Source organism: Rhopilema esculentum, unplaced genomic scaffold (assembly GCF_057945365.1).
Source record: "Rhopilema esculentum isolate cy_ngs unplaced genomic scaffold, ASM5794536v1 HiC_scaffold_37, whole genome shotgun sequence".
Classification (NCBI taxonomy): Eukaryota; Metazoa; Cnidaria; class Scyphozoa; order Rhizostomeae; family Rhizostomatidae; genus Rhopilema; species Rhopilema esculentum.
The window spans coordinates 754-12,769 of NW_028300848.1; the positions used below are offsets into that span (position 1 = coordinate 754).

At 37.6% G+C, this 12,016-nt stretch overlaps 1 protein-coding gene across 2 annotated transcripts in view; it reads left to right on the forward strand.

The window, feature by feature from the left end:
• LOC135684819 (neural cell adhesion molecule 2) overlaps positions 1-12,016 on the forward strand; it is a 21,129-nt gene continuing 9,113 nt past the window's right edge. Inside the window, exons 1-3 of one of the 2 annotated variants that reach the window (XM_065200485.2) lie at positions 1-445; positions 8,558-8,616; positions 11,566-11,829. In XM_065200485.2, coding sequence (XP_065056557.1) covers positions 8,559-8,616; positions 11,566-11,829 — 322 coding nt within the window. In that variant the 5' untranslated portion in view covers positions 1-445; position 8,558. Of the gene's footprint in view, positions 446-6,372; positions 6,441-8,557; positions 8,617-11,565; positions 11,830-12,016 lie in introns of those variants that run through there. The other variant, XM_065200484.2, reaches the window with a different exon arrangement.

A 12,016-nucleotide genomic window follows, 5' to 3' on the forward strand; every position in this document is an offset into this window, starting at 1 on the left:
TGCCTCATTACATCATAATAGAAAGCTAAATTGCTAAATAACTAAATAAGGTATTGTCATAATCGGTTATTGCATTCCTGGCATTCGTCATCACGGAGCCATACCTATTGATACATGATTGCTTCGTTGGATCAAATTTTGTTTCGTCAGTGTTTGATCGTGTTGGATTGATACAGTTCCACGATAAAAGTCTGTTTTTCGCGGAAAACACGTCTGTAACAAATTATTTCGATTTTTCATCGATTTTGAAATCTGCTGCCACTTGAAAGACCCCGAAGGCGTCTGAAGTCTCAAAGCTTAATTTCATCCAAGTAAGTTACCACGGACGAAGCTGTAGCCCGGCTTTCCAGATAAGGAACGACAATTTTTTTTCAAGTTGCACCACGTCTTGAGTTCCAGGCGGAAAGTGAAAAACAGTTGGGGAATTTTCAAAAGCTATTTGTAGGTAAGAATATCATGGATATAAACGTCTTTAATAAATGTCTTTGTTTTTAAATTTCTTATAGAATTATTTTTTTATAGACGGATTTCTTATAGTGGAAGTGTCAAATTTTCAATGGTGATGATGAATAATACAGTTTTAGCTAGATTTATTGTTCTTTATTATTTCCGGGTAGCAATGTACTAGAAACCGTGAGAAAACCTTTTGATCATCTGGTGCAAGTGGATGGCCGAACGAAGAAAGAATTCTGAATTCAATAACAAATCTGCAATTTAGATATTTGATGTGTTGCTTCTTTGAAATATGAAAAGTTTCTAGTAAGTGGCTGCCCGCTGTTAGTTAGGAATGCTTATTCTTTGAGGGCTGCATTGACAATGTTTTTGATCTTTCTACGGCTGACTCGTTACCGCCACCATTATAATATTGGACCAAAATATCCATGTTTGTTGTTAACTATGATTCATACTTGGGCGTGGCAACGTCGTAAGATCCTTAGTTTGATCGCTTGCCAGCGAAAATCTTTATTCGTTGACGCGATGTTCATTAGCAAATCCCGTGATTTGTTAGAGAAGAACCCCAGGATTGCAAAAATAGCTCAAAACGTTTGTGCTGTCGTGAAAGAATTTGAAGAAACTTCCCGATATGTCTTGTTGTCTATTATTTGTGACATCTTAATCTTACTTTATAACCACGACATTTGTTGAGAGAGTTCTCGTCGATGGTTTAATTTTGCATACTTATTAAATTACTCATCACTGACAGGCATTGCAAATAACTAGGATTTGTTTTGCATCCTGTGTTTCTTAAAATGTGTTTTTCAAAAAAGGAAACCGCGGTGTAAGTCGAATTTAATTTTTAGCCTAACAGTGTCGTGTTTAAGCTGTTCTTTATAATGCTTTTTCAACAGGACATGCCGTGCGTGATGCTTTTGCTACATACAAATTCACACCCTCAATTTTCCCTCTAATAATAGAACCTTGACTTGATTAATTCAATTGAAACTCTACCTTGTCTTCTGACACGCAATGTTACGCAACCTGCCTTGGTGTCCACAATGTGGGTATCTTAGCAACGAAAGAAGACATTTCAATTCGATTTATAAAAATTTGCCCCTCCATCTTGAAAGTTGTGGCGTGGGCCCTGTCTAGGTGATTTGTTTGAGTCTACACATTTTAAGGCTTATATGGACACCCTGTTACTGACTTGCCTCAGAACAGCTACTCTGGGTACCAGAACCACATAAATTCCATCGCTGAAGAAGACAGGAGTGGAGCTGGACTTGCTACAAGTCTCTCTCTCTATTTCTCTATTTATTTATTCTGTCTCTCTATTTCTTTATTTATCTATTAATCTGAAAAATTAAGAAAGAATAAGGATTTCAGGTTAATGAATAAAGGCTAATTACCACATGTAAATTCAGGCGTACCGCTACAAATCAAAGGACAGCATGTTTTCAATGTTCTGCGAAATTGTTAATGAGCTGTATAAGATCCAGAAATAATTTTACTGGTACTTTGACATTTTGGGGAGTGTTTGAATTTTGAACAACAATGACAAAAAGTGGAAAATGTCATGGCCTGAAACGCTCATGTGGGAAAAAAACATCCAATCAAATTGTTTAATTCTGTTTGAAATATGTTGTAGAATAAGTCTTGAATGGCCAGTAAACAAAAAGGGAATGTTACTTCACCCCAGTTGCAAGCTGCCTTCTTTTAACATTGTTGTTCATTACAAGTGACAATTTTTAAAGTGCTTTAGCTAAGCCTCCAGCTCCTACCTCCACGTGGCAAAAGACATAAGGCCATCTTGTTGTTATGCAAGAATCCTGGAAATTTAGAATTATTGAAGATTACTGTCATGCTATTGCAACATATTTGAAAACAATAGACAATGCATACCATGTTTTGGAGGCAATAAGTCCCGATAAACCGGTATGTTTGATATATAAATTTGCGTTTGACCGCTTATAAAATCTTGTTTAACATTTTATATGGCAATTTGTCATTTATAAATGCCTTAAAAAGTTTAGGATAGACAACGTAGACCCTTGAATCCTTTTGGATTCGGAACAAAACAACTGCAAGTTGTCAAAATCCCCCAAAACCACCTCTGATATGCTAATCGCTTATCATAAAATAAGCAAAGTCAATTAAGACTGCAAACCTCGAGCCATTACAATTATCTTTCATTGAGTCGCGTTATTAGAAATTGGATTGATATTGTATTTGGTTTTTAAGATAGGCACTTCTTGCTCACCAAGCAATTCAGGGAAGCATGGATTACTCTCGTCAAAAGAAACAGTTTCAAAAGGTTATAAAATGATTAGTTTAATCGTAATGCAAATGAGCATATTGACCAGGGATATATAAAGGACGGTAATAATTTGGAAAATGTGAAGGGAACTTTTTCAAGCAGTTTATGGGACGCAGTGAAAAAAAGAAAGGACATTTGACTGAAATTATTGCTCACATGGAAATTGGAAAGATGTATGTCGTATAGTATGACCAGGGGTGTAGAGCAAGGGGGCTCAGGGGGGCTAAGCCCACCTTGTTGATGCCGAAAATTGGCAGATCACTACTTTTGCTATTGTTTTTCGCAACATTTTGGGCAAGAGCCCCCCTTGTTATTTTGATAGCACTACGCCACTGAGTATGACTCTTGATCAACTGAATACCATTCTTACTTCGTCTTACATCACTGCATCTCATTGCCAATCTGCATCGTTTCCAGATCCGGCTTGGGTACTAGGGTATAGTTTGAAGCAGATATAAACATAAATTTTAATCTAAGGGGGTTGATAACTTCACCCTCTCTCCCCTCCCCCAGTTACCCGATCTTGACACACTCTGTCAGACCATCTGTGGCAAAAAATCATCCGTTACTGGGCTTTAGATACTAAAGGTTGCGTTGCCCAAAAAACCCTCGACGTTGGCAAAACTTTTCCAGGGGGTCGTGCCTCCACCCTACATAATTGGTAAAGCCATAGCAAGTTTTCTTACAAAGAAGATTAACGGATTCATGAATCTGCACAACAACTAAACTCCAAAATTATTTACAGCATTCGCGTAACAATATGGCTAAAGCCCACATGTGCTCTTTCGTTTGTCAATGGGTCATTTCGCCGAAATGTTTTTCCTTTGTTAAAATTTATCTGCACAAACGAACTTAACATCGTTAGGTCAACTTTAACACTAAACATCCGCTGTATCATATTCGTTTTCATATTCCGTCAGTAATCAGAATATACACGAGGCCTTCTTTTTTCAGGAATCTACTATATCTGCTAACGATTTTGATCATTGCCCCCCCCCAAATTGCTGCACAGAAGTTGTGGGCGGGGGCTTTAGCCCCCTAATTATTGTCAAAATGTACTTAAACGATACAGAAATAATTTTGTATTGGGCTTCTTGCATAATTAAACCTCAAAAATGTTTTAACCCCCCTAAAACCCCAAAAGTGTTGTTCTGGAAAGTTGCACCCCTCACATCCCCTGAACACAGTATAGAGAATAGCAGTGGCGTGGTGACCAAAATAATTAGGGGGCGCAAAAGGCGCGCTCCGAAGAGGTGCATATTTCAATATGGCATCTTTCCCTAGTCCCTTTCTTTCCATCTCTGCACTCCAACGCCACTCCAACTTCTCCGCCACCCTTTGAAAAGGTTGTTCTTGTTATGTAATCATTGCAATTTGAACATGGCGAGGGTTGGTGTTTTTTCCGAACATTAGTTGAGCAGCCAGATACATTGATTGGTTGAGCAGCAGCTGAGATCAGAACATCGGCACCATGTGAAGGGCCGGAGGCAGGCCGGGGAGGAAACTTCACTGAAAGTGAGAGGGGGGGGGGGGCAAAATGTTTATATTGCTTAGGGATATAGTGAAAGCTGCACCATGGTTGGCGGTGAGAAAAATTAAGAGATATGACATTCTAAGGATGGCCAGAAATGCATCCATAATATTTACCACATGGTTCCTAATGTTTGTAAGCTTTCGTTTTGAAAATTATGACCCATTGGTTGGATTTTCAATTGACACATTTCCTCTCGTGTTACTCAGCGGACATGGAAAGTATCAAGAAAAAATATACTATTTTATCTTGAAAGTATTCATAGTTTGCAGATATAGAATGTCAACATTGAAATAAGAACAAAGTAAGGAAAACTTGAGCATGAAATCATCCAAAAATAAGAACATCAAGCATTAGCAAAAATTGTTCTGTTCTTATCAATGAAAACTGTAGTGCATCAAATATTAAAAGTAGGCAAGACCAGGGACGCCGGAGAGGGATAGAAGTGCCCTTGACACCGGCCTTTCGACGAAAATCCTGATTGTAGTGCCTTATTTATGACGACATTTTTTAAAACTTCTAAAGAAATTTTTTATGCCAAAAGTTAGCCGATACTGACAGAAGATCGAAACGAAATGACAGTTGCAAAAGATTTGTTGGTAGCTGAGCATTATTTTCAAATGCCCTTTTACCGAAGCCTGTCCCCTTACCCCTTTGTCGTTCCGGCGTCGTTCCAGCGTCCCTCCGGCGTCCCTGGGCAAGACAGTGTCCTTGGGCAACCGGTTTCAAACTTTTTGAAAAAGAGGGGGATGGATGACTCATATCGTTATAGTGTTTGCGTTGGGTCGGCAAATGCGTAAGATAAAATTTGTCAATGTGAGCACGCTTCCTGACGATTGCAATGCAAGTATAAACGATTTTCTTGACAGATATGGAAGAGCCTAGACCCAGACCTCTAGGTAGGCATGTTTTGCTCATGTTTGATTAATCAGTACTATCGCTGAAGCTGAGTAAACATGTATGTTATATGCACGCCTTCACGGTGTGTATGTGAAGGGCGACTAAATATAAACATTACAACAAGGTTGAAAGTGTTTCGATTTCGAAAGTCTTTCGAAACGCAGGGGAACATCTCGTGTAGGTCCATAAGGAAATTTGTGTTTATGCATGTATCGCCAATAAGGAAATTTATATAACGGGATTGCTAATCGTTGAATATTTTTGCTTATTTAGTTTGCCAGTTACGACAGAAGTTTTTAGAAATTCATGGAGTGCCGTTGTTATGGAAAACCCGAGATACTATTGGGTGGTCAGCTAACTGATAAGCTATCAAGTATATTTTGCCCAGATACCCCCGTCCCCACACTCCTGGTGTGAAAATATTTTAATATCTCTCTGGGGAAATATGTCGGTTATCTGAACCTGAAGAGTCTTGAACATATTTTAAAAACCTGGCCGCCATGTCGCTTCTAGCAAAAGCCCCATGTCACACTCAATAACTCCACCTGTCCCATTTAAGTAACCTGGCAGTTTTCATAGTTCTTTGAAGCTGGTGTTTACATCCACGTGACCCCAGTGTTGTGTCCCCCACATGTGGATAACACTGCCGTTTCCTTTCCATGCTCGAAGCCAACCTGTTTTGTTACAATTAGGATTATAATGGGTTGTATTTTTTTATTATACAGGTATATGTATTCAGTGTTTTAGAACAGTGTAGAAAAGTATGTGGACACCAGTATGTACCCGATGTTCAAGTAAAAATCCTCTGGCAACTAGGTATGGTAGGAAGGGTAGAGAAAAGTTGGAAGGGCAGGGGAGGGTAAGGAAGGGTAGGGAAGGGTAGGAAAGGGTAGGGAAGGGTTAGGAAGGGTAGGGAAGGGTTAGGAAGGGTAGGGAAGGGTTAGGAAGGGTAGGGAAGGGCACGGAAGGGTAGGGTTAGGAAGGGTAGGGAAGGGCAAGGCGGTGCTAAAAGCAATGTAAGATAATGTGTTCATTTGTGATAAGAAAAACTAAAAAAATAGGAGTATAAAACTGTAATAAATTGGAAAAGGGGCCCGCCCACCTGCACAGCTCGCACTGCTTCGCGTTGGCTGGCATCAAGAAAAACACTTTATTTACTAATGTATGAGTTTGACAGTTCCAGACGGAAAGTTTGCTGCAAATGAGCCTTGGTCGGAATCCCAGATTCATTGGCAGTAAGCGGAAAATTAAATGGTAAGATACTCTAAGCGGAAAAAACAAAAACTGATGAATTGATTGAATTTGGAGATAATGGATGTTAGGCAATATATTACGCTGCAGCATACCGAGCTTTCTCTATTTTATAAGAAACCAAATGAAAAGTATTTGGGGTGCGTGATGGTGATAGCAAATTGGTGGATGGAACAAGTGCGATTCATCCCAGGGGATGGACTGGAGTAAGACAAAATGCAGGAGTAAGTTTTAGAAAGGGTTGGGCTAGATTGTAGAAAAGGCAGACAATTATGAGTCTGTTTGGAATGATGAATGATCAAGGGTGACCGATGCAGTTTTTATTGCGCTAGTTCTGCCAAAAAGCGAATGTTTTGAGCACTTTTAATCTTTTGTCTTGTTTAGAAATACGAAATTATTGTTCTGTGCTCGCATAGAGTTAACAGACCGAATCACAATAAAGTGGCCTAAAGCAGTGTGTTAGGGTAGCAGGTGTTATTGTGAAGGGAAGTCGCTAGTGAGTTTTTATAGCTTCAAATTCACATAAACGCACAGCTTACAGTTAAGTCGAGAACGGGCTCGACATTTTGATATCATTTTCATCTACAGTGTGAGAATATACTTATGATAGATACAAAATTCACAGGGGAGAAAACAATCTTTAACTTCCAAACAGGCAACTTGTAGTACTAAATGGCCACACCTTTTTTGGTAGAAGTCTTATGATCAGAAAGTGCCAATAAAATTTTTTTCGTGAAACCAATATTTTGCCTGATTTTGGAAACGTATGCAGGGTATTAAGGGCCCACGCTAACGGGGGGGGGGGGGGGGGGGGAGGAGCGGAGGGGCCACGGCCTCCCACTTTATTGCGAAGCAAGTTGTTTTAAAGCTGCAGTAAAAGGGGGGAAAGCTTGCCCCCTACTTTTGCTAGCCTTGATATTGCACATATATAAACGACTTTATAAAGACCCTTGCTTATACCTTGTTTATATTTCATAACGATACCAAGGCCGGAGTAATGTTTTATGCATCAAAGAAAAAAATGGATTAAGATGGATAAACAAGATTGTGTACTGTATGTGGGCTTGCTAGCCAGTCTGTATTGGACCACTAGTTACTCGAATAGGTCCAAAGTAAAAATCTCATTTTTTAGAAATAAGTATTTTTACACTTTTTTAAAGGAAAACCCAGAGAAAGATTGAAAGTGTCTTATGTTTATATAGATAGAATAAACTAGACAGGGGGTAATGACTATAGTTCAGCAGAGGGGGCATGCAAATCTACGATGGCTCAACCGCAAAAATTTCGGACAGGGAGATGATAGATGGGACACTTGAACACACAACTTCTGTAAAACTAGGGAGTCAGCGAAACAGAGCACAGTAAATGAAAGTTAGGGTAGGCAAAAATCCCGAAGTTTGTGTATTTAGTAAAGACTGGAATTGGAATTATGTTTTGATGTCTCTCCGGAAATTGAAATGCAAAAACCTGCGAAAATTTTCGCCTGGAGAATTTTCCAATTTTGTGCTGAATTTTCAAAGCATGACAAATATGGTGTCCGATTGAAAATTCCTTTATGACCAGAAATAGGATTGTTAAAAATGTCTTTGTTAACCAAAATCAGCTGTTCCTAACAATAATACACGCATAGTCGTAGAGAAGGCAGATTGCTTTCTTTCATGATACTGACGCTGAATAGTCCTAGGAGTAACCGTTACTGCTTTTTATACAACTTCAAATAGAACAATTCTTTTAACCCTGTCGACCTGTCCAATCAGCAGCGTATATTTCTTTCCCAAATGCGATTATCCAATCAGAGAATTCTTATTGTAGATCTAATTGTATCTTAGAATAAGATTATCCAATCAAAGTGAGACTAAAGAGCCTTAGCTTTTGTTTTATTTTAGTAGCTGTCCAATGATTGAAAGCTATAGACAATCACTATTGTCTAACGAACTTGTCCATTGTCTGCTTTATTGAATCCACTCCCATTCTGGACTCAGGCGCGCTTTTGATCGTGTGCCTTACCGAATCAAACCAACGTGGTGACTGTAGAATCGACCTTCGCGGTGTAGGCTTCTTGTTCGTTGAAACGCTCGTGGTATTAAAACTAACAAGTTTATTTTGTCCTTATCCTACAGGATGAATACCATGGCAAGAACATCTCTTGTGATCTTGACAGTATTGATTTCATCTTGCTGTAAGTACAAGTTCAAGTTTTTCTTGAAAGCAGCCATATTTGATTTTGTCATCTTAGGCTGTGTCTCCATAGTGTTTGTCCTAAGTTCAGACTGTTGTGTGCTATCTTATATGAAGTTCACCGCTGATTTTGTGATGGTACATTTCACTCTTTAATTGCTAACGAAACTGGGAATAGTATTACCTTTGTACATCCGGACTGTACTTCGACTCTGTGAAATGCCACGCCTCAGAATCGCGACAAACAAATCTAACAAACTTTCGTGCTGAGAAGTAAAGTAAAAGTTGTCGTAAGTACGTGTTTGTAGTTCTCAAGAGCTCGCCAGCCAATTAAAGCATGATAATTACTTCTTCATACCACTTTAAAGAATTTGTTAATGTTCTTGCTTGGTGCCACCAAATCCACACCAAACCATCAATCCTAGGGTAAGTTTCACATGAATATATTCAGTTAATTGGCATGTAGACTGTCTAAAGAAGCTGCATTTCATCCATTACCCAAATAAATGAAAATGACTATATTAATATCCAGTTGAGATATTGTGAGATTAGAATAGCTTGGGTTTCTCAAGGTTTCTTGTCTCTAAGTATTTTATACCTCAACAATTTTTTTATGTTTTTTTTCAAGAATAAGAACATTCATTTTCATCTTGAGAGGGCGTTGTTTTAAACAATGCGCGTGTCTGCCAATACTGGATGTCGGATTTAAACCTCTCACAGCCAGTCAATTATTGAAACTGTAACCGTCGTGCTTGATAGATTTCAGAACAATTAGGGATCAAATGGCAGTTCTCCATGTGACATGTGCTGCTCTAGCAAACACAATATGTCCCGCCAGGCTTTCTCAATTTTTATCTTTCTACAGAATTTAGTTATGGATGCGCCTAAATCTACGTTTTCTGACATATAAACATATCTGCCTTTCGCTAGTGGCCGAAAGTCGTTATCACTTGGTTCTGTAATAAATAGATTTTTGGTTCAACCTTGTCTGCATGTGAAACCACTTGTTCTAAGATTTCTCGTTATCTCGGTATATACCCGAGATTTCCTTAAATATTTCCTGCCCAAGCTTAAAGTTTAAGCGGCTGTACGACATTTCTGAAGGCTTCTTGTTTCCTAACCGTAAACGTTGCCGGTTGTACCTGCTTGCCTGACCCAGGTGCTGAAGCGTTTCGTTGCCTGTTTAGATGGCTATGAAGCCTAGGCCACTTCAGCTTCAAAATTCTTATCTGCTTGAAATTCAGGAGCTAGACGCAATAGGAAATAATTTATATTTTCGAATTTTTTTATTCATACAATGGCTTGTCGGCCCTAAAACTAGGCGGTGGTTCGTTTTTCATTTTTGCAGCTGTCTCCAGCATTCATTCCCCTACACAATAAAATCGCTGCTAAGTTATTTTCTCTTAAAGAAGCATTGATTCAGGTCGTTGAACCAAATGTAAGGGCGTTGACAAGAATTGCTTATGTTTCAGACAGTTTTTGGTGGCATCTTTGTTTGGCGCTTTGATCTCGCTAAAATATCAGTTCTCTCAACCAAGTTAAACATCTATATATATATTTAAATATTCCCAACCTATGAGTCGTTAAGAATTCAGGTATAACATGCAAGTTTTACCCTTAAAACAATGCGAATAGCTGTTGTAAAGATCTTTTCGATTTTTCTTTGATTTTTACTTGCATTCACATATTGTCTTGCATCAATAAATCAAGTCAGTTTCCATAAATGGATTCTATCTTCTTTGCATTCAATATAAAATTTTAACATTAAATTAGGGATGCTTTGCATCAAAGTATTTATATACATTTGAGTGTCTGAACTGTTGCGACTCTGAGAGACTTCTGGATTCAAGTTTTAAATAAACAAGGTCACTTTTGATTAATAATTTTTTTTTCTCATGGCAGTAAGTTGAAAATATTAGTTGGATGGTACAATTGTTGTTTTTTCCGGCTTGATCCATTCATTCAAGTTTATCACTTAATTTTCAGTATATATATACAATTTACATATTAATTATTTGAAAGTCTCTTGGTTATTGAATTGATTGAAGTAAGGTCTTGTGCTCCTATTTTAAGTGACAAATGCGGTCTTAGGAAGGTTTTATCAAAAATATATGTGACCCCTCTTATTCCGAAAAGTGTAAAATTCTGATAAAGCTTGTATGGTTCTTTAGTCCTAGACATTACGTTCAGTGCCACTAGGATTATAATGTTATCTTATAAGCAAGGAAAGACATCAGAAATATTCATAATGACATGGAATGTTTATATTGTGCCTTCTTTTTGAATACTTAGTATTCTAAAAATGTGATACATTACCAACAAGAAAGGATAATTGTTTATTTAGCCTCTTCTTTTTAATAATTAGGTTGTGCCTTTTGTTAGAAAGGTAAAAATTGTCCTGGAATGGAATGTTTTTGAACTGAAAGTATCTAATTGTTTAATTATATATCATGCTCTATGTGATGTTTAATTGTTTAAATATACTAATTCATTATATATATATATTAATTATATATATATAAATATTATAACATCTCCATATAGAAATTTTTAACATCACATAGAGCGTGATATAGCATAGGGTTGGAGAAAATTAAACTACATGTTTTATCTCTACAAGCCTGTTTCCTGAATAACTCACTCTTAAGAAGATGATGATATATACTTAATTATATTTATATATATTTCTTGAATGTTACTATGAGCAAGTTGAATTCACAAGTCTGTTTCAATGCATCTGCTACCACTGTTCTTTCAGTTTTTAAAGCATTGTAGCACCATACAAAATACAATTTCTTCAATGCACGTTATTAGCAATGAACATCAGTATTTTTTTAACATTTCCTCATTCCCTCAATACATGTTTGATTGGTCAGCTTGTTTGTTATTTTTTCAAATCCTGTCTTTGATGTTGATGAATCCCTGTCACTTCTCAATGTCATTTTTTTAGATGCTGCCTTTAGATGGGAGCTGGCAGCCTACTCCCAGGAACTTGGTGACACTGTAGCACTAAAATGTTTGTCTGATGACGCAGCAACATTTGAGGTATATCACAAAGGTGTAAAGGTAGTAACTGGTGGCAAATATACAGTTACTTCCTACACCTATGAAATAGATGTAAGACTAACTGGAGTAGGTATTGATGAAGCAGGAGAATATGAATGCAGAGTTTCTGGATCTACAGAAGTCCAAAAAACTCGAGTTATGCTCAAAGGTATGTTATGCACGAGTTATTAAGCTTCAGTGAAGCCACCATAAATAGATTGCAATAGTTATTTAGTTATTTTGTAAATGTTAAAATTGGATACATTTAATACTTGATTTGGCATCTCATTTGTCTGACTACAGTCAAACTTTTAATTAACATTTCCTTTGAATGACCATTCCCTTTGAACGAGTCT